This window comes from Dendropsophus ebraccatus, chromosome 1, assembly GCF_027789765.1.
Source record: "Dendropsophus ebraccatus isolate aDenEbr1 chromosome 1, aDenEbr1.pat, whole genome shotgun sequence".
Taxonomy (NCBI): domain Eukaryota; kingdom Metazoa; phylum Chordata; class Amphibia; order Anura; family Hylidae; genus Dendropsophus; species Dendropsophus ebraccatus.
The window spans coordinates 10,017,949-10,032,542 of record NC_091454.1 but is presented as its reverse complement, the minus strand read 5'-3'; the positions used below and the strand labels follow the sequence as shown (position 1 = coordinate 10,032,542).

Genomic DNA, 14,594 nt, shown 5'->3' with positions numbered 1-14,594 from the left:
TCAAGCAAGACAGGTGGGTTTGTTTATTAAAAAATGTGTCCCTATTAATATCATGTGTCTTCAAAAATAATCAAATTGAAATTCCAGAGGCTTTCATGTCACATTTTAAAAATGCCCCGCTGGGTAGAATATTAAAGAACTTGGCAGAGGATGACTTGGGGCACCAGTGGTGAACCGGAGCATGTTAGGTCATGGTTGGGGCATTGGGGGATAGACCATAGGGGGACTTAGGTCATGGTTGGGAGGATGGGCTATGGGGGCTTATATCATGGTTGTGGGTGGGTTATAGGGGGGCTTAGATCATGATTGGGGATGGGCTATAGGGGGGCTTAGGTCATGGTTGGGGATGGGCTATAGGGGGGCTTAGATCATGGTTGGGGATGGGCTATAGGGGGGCTTAGGTCAAGGTTGGGGGGATGAGCTATAGGGGGCTTAGATCATGGTTGGGGATGGGCTATAGAGGGGCTTAGATCATGGTTGGGGATGGGCTATAGGGGGCTAAGATAATGGTTGGGGATAGTCTATAGGGGGGCTTAGATCATGGTTGGGGATGGGCTATAGGGGGCTTAGATCATATTTGGGGATGGGCTATAGGGGGGCTTAGGTCATGGTTGGGGATGGGCTATAGGGGGCTTAGGTCAAGGTGCGGGGATGGGCTATAGGGGGGGCTTACATCATGGTTAGGGAACGGGCTATAATGGGGCAATAGTCATGGTTGGGGATGGGCTATAGGAGGGCTTAGATCCTAGTTGAGGATGGGATATAGGGGGGCTTACGTCATGGTTAGGGGATGGGCTATAGTGGGGCAAAAGTCCTGGTTGGGGATGGGCTATAGGGGGTCTTAGATCATGGTTGGGGATGGGCTATAGGGGGGCTTAGATCATGGTTTGGGATGGGCTATAGGGGGCTTAGGTCATAGTTGGGGATGGGCTATAGTGGGGCTTGGGTCATGGTTGGGGCTTTAACAGTCATGTGAAACCAGGAGGTTCTCGAGATTAGCTTATGTGCACATAGGTAGTAGCCACATCTATATGATATTTATGGTGTTTCTTGGGTTATTTAGAGGTACATCCTAGTTGTTACATACAATAAACCAATCGGTGGGGCAGTAATAGATGTCGCAGAGAACGCAGTTCATTAATTTTGAGATTTTATGTATAGATAGATATGCACACATACATATACTTTATTTTTTATGTTTTTATTCTCTCTCTCTTTCTCTAACAATGTTCAAGCGGTATAAGGGTCCAGGTCCATAGGACTCCCTCACACCCTAGAGTAAATAACTTCCTCTGCTCACTTCTCTCTGTACAGAAATTCAATCTATACCAGTAGAACATGATACGGAATCACTGACAAAGTGGTGTCACACCCCGGAGCTTCATTCCTATACATATGTATGTCAGCTCAGACTCCAAGACCCAAGGGAGACATCGGCTGCTAGTGTACAATCCCGTTAGGAAGAACATATAGCCGTTTTATTATATATATATAAGAAAAAAAACTGGAGATGTTTTCATCCTGTAACATTTATGGGCTTCGCTGCTTACAACCCTCTTTGGCCTAAGGAGCCGGGAGGAGCCGCTAACTATGTTAGTGGTACGTCTGCTCGGGGCTGCAGGCTGTAAATATGGTTTTCTCAGGAAATCTCATTACGGGGGAGGGGGGGGGGGAGGGCGGCATGCTTGCTCTCTGTAGGAACAAGGGCTCTTACTCTTTGACAACATGGTGTGACGCACATATTAAGCAGAGGCCAGCCCTGCCAGGAATACCTCCGTCACAGCGTCCCACCCCTTGTTTCTCGAGTCTTAAACTTGCTCTCCGGCCACAGTTTACGTAAGTTGATTCTTCCCACAGATATTTAACCAGGAGGAAGAGAGAGAGAGAGAAAAAGAAAACTTTAGACTCTCGCAAACTTCTCTCGGGCCATGGCGTTCGCTGATCTGAGAGACGATTTGGACTGCTCCATCTGTCTGAACGTTTTCACCGACCCGGTGACCCTGAGATGCGGACACAACTTTTGCCACGTCTGTATCGATCAGATGATGGATGCCCAGGATGGAGCCTACTCCTGTCCTGAGTGCCGGGACAAGTTTCGGGAGCGGCCTGTACTGAAGAAGAACGTGACTCTGTGCAAGATCGTGAGGGGCTTCCTGCATAGTGAACCATGTAAAGAAGCCACCAAGATCTTGTGCACTCACTGTGTGGACTCTCCCGTACTTGCTGTAAAGTCCTGTCTGCACTGCGAGACCTCTCTATGTGATACGCACCTAAGAGTTCACAGCGATTCAGCGGAACACGTCTTATCGGAGCCCAGCGATTCCCTGGATACCCGTAAGTGCCCCATCCATAAGAAGATCCTGGAGTATTTCTGTACTGAGGACGACACCTGCGTCTGCATGTCCTGCAGTTTGGTCGGAGAACATAGGGGGCATCGGGTGGAGAACCTGGTGGAGGCTTCCGAGAAGAAGAAGGAGAAGCTAAGGAACGCTCTGCAGAAACTGGCTCCCAAGATGCAAAACCTGGAGACGAAAAAGAACGAGCTGTCCCGTAAGATGAGACACCTTGAGGAGCTGTGTACCTCCAATAACCCGGTCAACGTCTTACAGGAACCGGATACGTGTAACTTGTGTGATCCCGGGGAGGAGATGGATGATGAGTACAAGGGAGGACCGGATGTAAACTTACCTGTGATTACCGGGACTTTTCACGAGGAGCTTTTGCCCTTTTTAGTCTCCAAAAATGGGACTGTGTATCCGCTGGAGAAAGCGATCATGTTATTGGATGTAAGAACGGCCTCCAACGAGATCTACATCCCATCTGACCTGATGAGCGCCACCAGGACATTTACCGACCAGAACCGGCCATATGGCTTCGAGAGGTTTATGCATTATCAGGTCTTAAGTAGGAAGAGTTTCTCCTCAGGGCGACATTACTGGGACGTGGACGTCAGCAGGTCATGTGTATGGATGGTGGGGATGTGTTATCCCAGTATAGGAAGGGGCGGCACTAAGTCCATCGTAGGAAGCAACAACAAGTCCTGGGGGCTACACGGTTATCGGGGTAATACTAGGCATGCCGTGCGGCACAATGATAAAGTCATCCAGTTACCCCGTGCCATCTCTAGCCATAGAGTCAGGATATATCTGGATTATGAGGCCGGACTACTGTCCTTCTATGAGCTGTGTGACCCCATCAGACACTTATACACCTTCACCGCCACCTTCACCGAGCCCCTTCATGGTATATTATGTGTATGTAACGGTACTGTCAAAATAGTGACTTAAAGGAGAAGCTTAAAGGGGCTGTTCCGTTTTTTCTTAGAAGGGTCCAATGATGATGAAGGCATCCTACTGTTAGAAATCATCATCGATCGTCTGTGGTGAATTGAACTCAATTGTTCACTTTCTCTACAGTACCACCGCAGGTGAATAGCGGTATTACACTGTGGTCTGTATAGTTTATACAGTATGGATGTGTCTGGTCCTCCAAGGTCAGAGATGTCTTGATCAATGCTATGGGTAATAGATAAAGGCCTGGCATGGGTGCACCCTCTTGTATTAACTCTATTAACAGGTTTTCCAATGCAGATAAACCCTTCAATGACTACCCTTATGTTACCTTGGAGTGTGTTCATGCATTTATCTTCAGATCTGATAGTCTTGGCATTATATTATATAGCTATGTATTACACAATGAAAGATTGATATTGTATCTCCAAAAAAAAAAAAAAATATATATATATATATATACACACACACCTTTGGCTTCATATACCTTTGTTACCAGCTTTGAGATCCTGAATGAGATCCAGATGCCATGATGATATATACTACCTGCGCTGATACATTGTAACAAACTATCAGCACAGGAAACAGATTTTTGCTCATTTGTGTTCTAGCAGTATAAAGTTTTCGGCTTCTTGATGTCATCAGCTTTGTTTCCATTCACTGACCAGTAGCGCAGGTCTTATATAGGACTATTTATGTACAGTATATTGAGCTACTCAGAATTCCACATTCCTGACAATCCCTTTAAGGTCCGGTTTCAGTGTATAGGGATTTATTGTGTACACGTTCAAACCTCAGATGGTAGCTATAAGAAGGGTCTGTGGGTCACGATTACTTCTCTACGAGCCAAGATGAACAAACATAATGTAACCAGTGAAATGCTGGAAATGTCCGTGTTGTAGAATGTCTCTTCAAGTGTCATTCCTTTTGTCTTATCACTACATGCAAAGCCTATACACATAAGAGGGAAATTCCGCTTATTGTTGGTGACGAGTGCAATACGTAATAAAATAATATTTGAAGAAAAACAAATATTGCTTTTTCATTCTGAATTTTCGCCCCATCAGGAGAGAGGAGAATTGTATGTATGAGAATATAACTACTATAATACTGCTTCTATATACAAGAATATAACTACTATAATACTGCTTCTATATATAGGAATATAACTACTATAATACTGCTCCTATATACAAGAATATAACTACTATAATACTGCTCCTATATACAAGAATATAACTACTATAATACTGCTTCTATATATAGGAATATAACTACTATAATACTGCTCCTATATACAAGAATATAACTACTATAATACTGCTTCTATATACAAGAATATAACTACTATAATACTGCTTCTATATATAGGAATATAACTACTATAATACTGCTCCTATATACAAGAATATAACTACTATAATACTGCCCCCTATATACAAGAATATAACTACTATAATACTGCTCCTATATATAGGAATATAACTACTATAATACTGCTCCTATATACAGGAATATAACTACTATAATACTGCTCCTATATATAGGAATATAACTACTATAATACTGCTCCTATATACAGGAATATAACTACTATAATACTGCCCCTATATACAGGAATATAACTACTATAGTTTTAATCCCTCCTGTTTTTTCCCATTCTGTCTGTAGCAGCTATGGTGAGTGCAATACCTCATCCAGACTTGTGCTGTTTGGGGGCGACCTTCTCCGCCGGCGGTGCTGGCCGGGTTCTGGTGTGGTGTTTTTGGGTCTGGTCCTGTGACATGGGGGCCGCAGGGCCGTCCCATGGCCCCCGTTCCCTGGCTGTGCACGCCTGCGGGGTTGGTGGCCACTGACTGGCACGGTGTGGACTTAGTGTAGGGACCCATGTGTATCAGATACCTGCACAAGGTACATGGGGCAGTATGGCTTGATCAATTCATACACAAAATTCTGATGTGTTTTTTATTTAGCCTAGGGGCACTAGTATCAGCCATAGGTGTGAGGTGCAGCACTCTTTTTCTTCCCTGAACCGCATAACTACTATAATACTGCCCTTATATACAAGAATATAACTACTATAATACTGCTCCATATACAGGAATATAACTACTATAATACTGCTCCTATATACAAGAATATAACTACTATAATACTGCTCCTATATACAGGAATATAACTACAATAATACTGCTCCTATATACAGGAATATAACTACAATAATACTGCTCCTATATACAGGAATATAACTACTATAATTCTGCTCCTATATACAGGAATATAACTACTATAATACTGCTCCTATATACAGGAATATAACTACTATAATACTGCTCCTATATACAGGAATATAACTACTATAATACTGCTCCTATATACAGGAATATAACTACTATAATACTGCTCCTATATACAGGAATATAACTACTATAATACTGCTCCTATATACAGGAATATAACTACTATAATACTGCTCCTATATACAGGAATATAACTACTATAATACTGCTCCTATATACAAGAATATAACTACTATAATACTGCTCCTATATACAGGAATATAACTACTATAATACTGCTCCTATATACAGGAATATAACTACTATAATACTGCTCCTATATACAGGAATATAACTACTATAATACTGCTCCTATATACTAGGTCTGAGGGTTTCCTGCTCTGTGTGGATCACGTTTTCCTGGCATTCGCACTTATTGAATTATTGACGTTACTCTCGGAGACTCCGGACGGTACTACATGGTATTTATCGCTCTGTGGTTGGCAAGCGTGTTTGGCCGGATAAGTCAAGAGAATTATTGGTTTTCCATAGAAACGGCTTCTCATTCTCAGCTGGTAAAATAGATATGTCAATGTAAATCTAATGTCCATTGGGTTAATCGGTCCTGACCTTTCACCTTGATATATAAGAAGGCGGTGACCTATGTATAATGCCCCCTCTTCCAAAAAAATATATATATATTGGTATATTGGTATAAACTATGGGGGGGAGAATTATCAAACATGGTGTAAAGTGACACTGGCTCAGTTGCCCCTAACAACCAATCAGATTCCACCTTTCATTCCTCACAGGCACTTTGGAAAATGAAAGGTGGAATCTGATTGGTTGCTAGGGGCAACTGGGCCAGCCTCACTGTACACCATGTTTGATAAATCTGCCCCATTGTCATTTGGATAATCCAAAAGCCAGACCCTTAATCCCAGACAAATGGTGGTCACCCTTATTGGAATATTCCAAACAAAATGGCAAATTTTTTCTAAAATTTCCTCTCTGCAGGTGATTGGAATCGAGGGATGGTTTCCAGTTAGAATTTCTATTGAACCGGGCCCATTGGTTGTCCACCAGCTAATTCCCTATGAATCTGAAATTGTGATTGTTTTCCAAATTTTGCCTTTACTATTATTTTAAATATATTTTTAAAAATTTTCCAAAATTTTCCAAAATTTTAAAAGAACCCTGAAAGCGCCTTTGGGTAAGATTTATGTGAACTCTGCCCCAGGGATGGCGATTCATATGATAGTCATGTCCATTGCTGGTGGTCTTGGGGGAATGGTTTAAAGGGGTTATCCAGCCCTACAAAACATGGCCATGTTTTTTGTATCGATGGATAACCCCTTTAAATGTCCCGTTTTTGGCTTCTACATTGCTGCCTATAAACCGAGCTACTTAAAGGGGTACTCCATTAAAATTTTTCATTTCAAATCAGAAAGTTATATAGATTTGTAATAACTTCTATTTAAATATCTCCAGTCTTCCAGTACCTATCAGCTTCTGTATGTCCTGCAGAAAGTTGTGTATTCTTTCCAGTCTGACACAGTGCTGTCTGCTGCCACCTCTGTCAATGTCAGGAACTGTCCAGAGCAGCAGCAAATCCCCATAGAAAACCTCTCCTGCTCTGGACAGAGGTGGCAGCAGAGAGCACTGTGTCAGACTGGAAAGAATACACCTCTGATAAGGACATACAGCAGCTGATAAGTACTGGAAGACTTGCATATTTAAAAGAGAAATAATTTAGACTGACACCAGTTGATTAAAAAAAAAATCTGCCAGAGTACCCCTTTAAGAGTCCTAAATAGGTGTCCATTATGTGCAGGTGTCTTAAAGGGGGTCTCCATGTATGCTGCCATGAATGACACTCGCAGCCTAGACAATACTCTGTGAGCTAATAACATCTGTAGTGGACATATTTCTGGCTGTGGTGATAGTTTGGTACAATGTATCAGTAGAGCAGAGATCCGGCTTTCCTATGGGGGGTGTTGGGGTGACACTGGCATGGGTCTTGGGGTACTTCATGACGCAAAAGTGGATAAAAGCAAATACAACTTCATTTACAACTGAGAAAGTAAAAATAAAAAAAAAGTACTGTAGAACTACGTGCCGATGCAGGAGTCTGGCAACTTGCCCAAATTTCTGGCTGTTTGCCATCAGGAAGTCTCTGTACAATTGACGTAGCTGGAGTAATGAATTTGCTTGTATAACATTCTGTATATTCAAGATTTTATTGTCTGATGCAATAACTGTGTCATCCAGCATGAACCACCTGATCCTGCCCCAAACCTACCACGTAGGACAGAACAACCAAATTCCACCCCGGAGCATTGAGCAAGAACATCCCTCCGAACTGCTGGTGAACTGTTCTATAAGTAGTATACATGCCCATCACTCTCATCAGAGTAGGATATGACATAAATGACAGAAGCAGGGACACCTTTCAAAGATAGGCGTCCCTGCTGCCTTACAACTCTATGTATCGCTGCCTATCATCTTTGAAAATTGACCAGGCAGTACTTTTCATCCTGTTTAAAGGACGGACACCATGATGGAACCCCAAGGACCCCACTATAGGTCAACAGGGACTTGATTTTGTCAATCGTTCTGCACATCCAGCATTGTGAACATGATTCCCATTATAATTAAAACCTTCATTAGGTTTTTATCTCTCCCAACCGCCCCATACATATGAATGTTTTTCTGTTGTCTATGAGGGGGGGAGGGTTAAGCCATAACTAGACAGCAATAGTCCCACCCAATGCTTCTCCCCACCAAGATCATATGACAGGCTGTGCTGACTATAGTCTAAAGTTACACAGGGCGATTATTGGGTAATAGACCCAGTGATCAGCCGATAAACAAGCTGATCGGGCCTTCTGGCTTGTTTAAAAAAAAAAAAAAAAAACTTCAATTCCTGTAAATGGTTAAAAAAAATCATACTTACCCACCCCTGATCTCCCACAGCTCCCTCTCAGCTTCTTCTCCTTCCAGTCCTCTAATCTTATTTCTTTATCCCGTTTCAGTAAAAATACAAAAATAAAAGCATACTCACCTACCCCTGCCCCCCTTCTGTTCCCTCTTAGCTGCCGCTGTTCTCCTTCTAGTCCTCCAATCTTCTTTCTTCATCCTGTTTCAGTAAAAATAGAAAATAAAATTATACTCACCTGCCCCCCATCCCCTTCCGCTTCCCCTCAGCTTCTGTTCTTCTTCCAGTCCTCCAATCTTCTTTCTTCATCCTGTTTCAGTAAAAATAGAAAATAACAGCATACTCACCTGCCCCCCCAGTCCCCTTCCACTCCCCCTCAGCTGCTGTTCTTCTCCTTTGAGCCTCAATCTTTTTTCTTCATCCTGTTTCAGTACAGGACCTGTGGGCTCTGCAGCAGGGTCCCATTTTGACCAGTGATTGGCCGAGCCCGCAGGTCCTGCACCAAAACAGGATGAGGCTCAAAGGAGAAGAACAGCAGCTGATGGGGAGCGGAAGGGAACTGGGGGGAGGTGAGTATGCTTTTATTTTCTATTTTTAGCTCACTCCACCACCATATTTATATATTTTTTTTTTTTACAGAACCCCCCTTTAAGGCGTATTATATAAAACCTCCTTATAGCGGAAGAGTAAACAAACCTTCCGGCAGCAGGCGAGGTGTATATTACACTACAACCGCCTATTAGAAGAAATAATGGAATGATTTTCCACCTCAATAACAGTCATCTCGCGCCTCGTGTTATGTGTCACCGAGCTCCCCGGTGACATTATACTCATATAATGAACCATTCCGCTATTGGATTGCCTGCGCTCGGCTCCATAACACCGCAGCCACGCCCCCCATTGTCCGGTGTCACATTCCGACAGATGGCGGAGAAATAACTAATAATCTTCTTTCAGCCACGAAGTATCAAGGATCAGAAGAAAACACAAGTTCAAGGCTGGAGACAAACAATAAGAAATTGATATATCAGAGGGAATGAGATTGGATTGTCTCCGGCGCGATTACTTATACCGCCATACCCCCCCACCCCCACCCCGGGAGACGTTGGGATCTCGGTGTCAAGAACCATTCATCAAACCGCTAACACAAATAGCATTCTATTATTGAAAACAAGGATGTATTGAATTGATGGCGCGGCTCCCGGCGTGGAGTGCGCGGTGGCGGAGGAGCTATGGGAGATGATGTCTGACAAGGGTCTTCATAGAAGAGACGCGGGGCTGGAACGTCCGCCGGGATGCGGGAGGACGTGGAGGGTGAGCGGGGAACTCGCTGCAAACACTTATTCTCTCAATTCACCTCATGTCACAGTCTCTGTACAAGAAGTATACTAGATACTATACTACACGGATTTAAAGGGGCACTCCATCTCTGACTTACCTCTATAGTGCAGTTATAATATAACTTCATTAACGTATTTATGGTTTTTAATCTGGCTTGAGGGGAGAGAACTGTGTGGTCATACAGTTACAGCTGCACAGTCCTCTCTATCCCCTCCCTGCACTCATCTCTATGATCATATAAAGAACTGTGTGGTTATACGGTTACAGCTGCACAGTCCTCTCTATCCCCTCCCTGCACTCATCTCTATGATCATATAAAGAACTGTGTGGTTATACGGTTACAGCAGCACAGTCCTCTCTATCCCCTCCCTGCTCTCATCTCTATGATCATATAAAGAACTGTGCGGTCATACAGTTACAGCTGCACAGTCCTGTCTATCCCCTCCCTGCACTCATCTCTGTGATCCTATAAAGAACTGTGTGGTTATACAGTTACAGCTGCACAGTCCTCTCTATCCCCTCCCTGCACTCATCTCTATGTCATAGAGAAAACTGGTTGTACAGTTACAGCTGCACAGTCCTCTCTATCCCCTCCCTGCACTCATCTCTATGTCATAGAGAGAACTGGTTGTACAGTTACAGCTGCACAGTCATCTCTATCCCCTCCCTGTACTCATCTCTATGATCATATAAAGAACTGTGTGGTCATATGGTTACATCTGCACAGTCCTCTCTATCCCCTCCCTGTACTCATCTCTATGATCATATAAAGAACTGTGTGGTCATACAGTTACAGCCGCACAGACATCTCTATCCCCTCACTGCACTCATCTTTATGATCATAGAGAGAACTGTGTGTTCATACAGTTACAGCCGCACAGTCCTCTCTATCCCCTCCCTGCACTCATCTCTATGATCATAGAGGGAACTGGTTATACAGTTACAGCTGCACAGTCCTCTCTATCCTCTCCCTGCACTCATCTCTGTGATCATATAAAGAACTGTGTGGTTATACAGTTACAGCTGCACAGTCCTCTCTATCCCCTCCCTGCACTCATCTCTATGATCATAGAGAGAACTGTGTGGTCATACGGTTACAGCTGCACAGTCCTCTCTATCCCCTCCCTGCACTCATCTCTATGTCATAGAGAGAACTGGTTGTACAGTTACAGCTGCACAGTCCTCCCTATTCTCTCCCTGCACTTATCTCTGTGATCATATAAAGAACTGTGCGGTCATACAGTTACAGCTGCACAGTCCTCTCTATCCCCTCCCTGCACTCATCTCTACAATCATAGAGAGAACTGTGTGGTCATTATAGAAAGAGTTAAACTGATGTCAATTAGTAGTTATTCACTCTTGACCAATATGTAGGTCTCCGACTTCTCGTTCACTATCTCCAAAGGCTTAAAGGGATTGTCTCCAGTGCTACATGTGAGTCACAGTCCTGCCTGTTCTCAGGTCTAGAGATATAAAACCGCTATAAGGGGGGGGGGGGGGGTAAGGCAGTGGAGCCGTGTGTCTCTGAGATCCATCAGGCCGAGAGATTCTGAAAGGAATAAGTCAAGAATAAAGGTGAGTTTGTTTCACACAGAGAGATAGAGATAAAGGAGAGCCGGACGCACAGTGCATGTTAATCAGAGTTTCTCTGTATGGCGGTAAGACATGGGGCAGGAGAGATATATCCCCTGCAGCTAATAGCAGGAGAAGAAAGACAGAAGATGGTTTGGTGACTTATAAGAACGGCCGAGGAGCAGGCTGCTTTATAGGTGCTCAAGAAAGTGCAGTGCGGGCGGAACAGGGGCCCAGGAGGGATGGAGGGACGGATGTGAACACAATCCACCGCCAGCGGGAAGAGAGAGGAGACAAAGCTGGCAAATATGGTGACCGAGGAAGCAAAGGAACAGGAAGTGATGTATTCTCTCCAGTCTGACACAGTGCTCTCTGCTGCCACCTCTGTCCATGTCAGGAACTGTCCAGAGCAGCAGCAAATCCCCATAGAAAACCTCTCCTGATCTGGACAGTTCCTGACATGGACAGAGGTGGCAGCAGAGAGCACTGTGTCAGACTGGAAAGACTACACCACATCCTGCAGGACATGCATCAGCTGATAAGTATTGGAAGACTAGAGATTTTAAAATAGAAGTAAATTACAAATCTATATAACTTTCTGATTTGAAAGAAACCACCAGCGAGGGCAGTAAGTGCTTCTTATCCTGCCGATATCATCTCCACACGCTTTATCTCCATTCTTTTATGATGAGATTCTGGTTTTGTTTTGTTGAAAACAGTTTGGGATTATTTGATAGGGAAACGTGATGATAACCGAGCATCAAAAGCTTCCGAGACTAAAAGATGCAAACAAATCTGGAGAAGACGAAGAGGAACATGAAAAAGACAAAAACTATCTGCAAGATAGAAGGAGAAGAGTAACAACATGTACATCTACAAAGGAATCAGTATTATTGGGAGTGTATCTCTGTATACAGGAGATCCCCAGGTTATACCAGCTGTACATATATCATTATATACAGGAGATCCCCAGGTTATACCAGCTGTATATATATACTTATATACAGGAGATCCCCAGGTTATACCAGCTGTATATATATAATTATATACAGTATTTACCCAGGTTATACCAGCCATAATATATAATTATATACAGGAGATCCCCAGGTTACAGCAGCTGTACATATATAATTATATACAGTATATACCCAGGTTATACCAGCTGTACATATATCATTATATACAGGAGATCCCCAGGTTATACCAGTTGTACATATATAATTATATACAGTATATACCCAGGTTATACCAGCCATAATATATAATTATATACAGGAGATCCCCAGGTTATAGCAGCTGTACATATATAATTATATACAGTATATACCCAGGTTATACCAGCTGTACATATATCATTATATACAGGAGATCCCCAGGTTATACCAGTTGTACATATATAATTATATACAGTATATACCCAGGTTATACCAGCTGTACATATATAATTATATACAGTATATACCCAGGTTATACCAGCTGTACATATATAATTATATACAGTATATACCCAGGTTATACCAGCTGTACATATATAATTATATACAGGAGATCCCCAGGTTATACCAGCTGTACATATATAATTATATACAGGAGATCCCCAGGTTATACCAGCTGTACATATATAATTATATACAGGAGATCCCCAGGTTATACCAGCTGTACATATATAATTATATACAGTATATACCCAGGTTATACCAGCTGTACATATATCATTATATACAGGAGATCCCCAGGTTATACCAGTTGTACATATATAATTATATACAGTATATACCCAGGTTATACCAGCCATAATATATAATTATATACAGGAGATCCCCAGGTTATAGCAGCTGTACATATATAATTATATACAGTATATACCCAGGTTATACCAGCTGTACATATATCATTATATACAGGAGATCCCCAGGTTATACCAGTTGTACATATATAATTATATACAGTATATACCCAGGTTATACCAGCTGTACATATATAATTATATACAGTATATACCCAGGTTATACCAGCTGTACATATATAATTATATACAGTATATACCCAGGTTATACCAGCTGTACATATATAATTATATACAGGAGATCCCCAGGTTATACCAGCTGTACATATATAATTATATACAGGAGATCCCCAGGTTATACCAGCTGTACATATATAATTATATACAGGAGATCCCCAGGTTATACCAGCTGTACATATATAATTATATACAGGAGATCCCCAGGTTATACCAGCTGTACATATATAATTATATGCAGGAGATCCCCAGGTTATACCAGCTGTACATATATAATTATATACAGGATATACCCAGGTTATACCAGCTGTACATATATAATTATATACAGGAGAACCCCAGGTTATACCAGCTGTACATATATAATTATATACAGTATATACTCAGGTTATACCAGCTGTACATATATAATTATATACAGTATATACCCAGGTTATACCAGCTGTACATATATAATTATATACAGGAGATCCCCTGGTTATACCAGCTGTACATATATAATTATATACAGGATATACCCAGGTTATACCGGCTGTACATATATAATTATATACACTACATACCCAGGTTATATCAGCTATAATTATACAGGGTGGTCAAAAGTGTTTGGACAGTATATGTAATAGGGTTATGAACGGGGGGATTTATCAAACATGGTGTAAAGTGAAACTGGCTCAGTTACCCCTAGCAACCAATCAGATTCCACCTCTCATTTCTCACAGACTCTTTGGAAAATGAAAGGTGGAATCTGATTGGTTGCTAGGGGCAACTGAGCCAGTTTCACTTAACACCATGTTTGATAAATCTCCCCCATATAACCCTATTACATATACTGTCCAGCTACTTTTGACCACCCTGTATAATTATATATACAGGATACACCCAGAGCCTTACTATCTCTCCCTTCTAGTGGTAGTGAGATGACTCTGCTCATTACGTCCCAATCTACACAGTAAAGCTAATCTTCTAGCTGTATATGCTGAGCAGATGGCGCTGTAGCCTCCCCAGTGCTGGGATGTGTAGCAGCCTATACAATAGGACATGACTGGGGCTCGGTTAGTCTATTAGACCAGTGTGAAGGCCGATGTCATCTCTCAGACGTCTTGTCATCTTTCTTCCTTGTTCCGGAATGTTCAGTTCATTGTACGGCT

The 14,594-nt window shown here is 42.3% G+C and overlaps 1 protein-coding gene across 1 annotated transcript; it reads left to right on the top strand.

Moving 5' to 3' along the window:
* The first annotated feature begins 1,928 nt into the window (after positions 1 to 1,928).
* Positions 1,929 to 12,240, top strand: LOC138773111 (E3 ubiquitin/ISG15 ligase TRIM25-like). The gene is made up of 3 exons (XM_069954094.1): positions 1,929 to 3,243; positions 8,939 to 9,076; positions 12,140 to 12,240. The coding sequence occupies exons 1-3, from the start codon at positions 1,929 to 1,931 to the stop codon at positions 12,238 to 12,240; spliced, it is 1,554 nt and encodes a 517-aa protein (XP_069810195.1).
* Positions 12,241 to 14,594: the final 2,354 nt, after the last annotated feature.

What these genes read in the sequence shown, in the direction of transcription:
- LOC138773111 (XM_069954094.1), top strand. Translation starts at nt 1,929, where the DNA reads ATGGCGTTCGCTGATCTGAGAGACGATTTGGACTGCTCCATCTGTCTG. An exon ending in CTTCACCGAGCCCCTTCATG is followed by an intron (nt 3,244 to 8,938) that starts GTATATTATGTG and finishes ATCCTGTTTCAG; the next exon opens with TACAGGACCTGTGGGCTCTG. An exon ending in CGGAAGGGAACTGGGGGGAG is followed by an intron (nt 9,077 to 12,139) that starts GTGAGTATGCTT and finishes TGTTGAAAACAG; the next exon opens with TTTGGGATTATTTGATAGGG.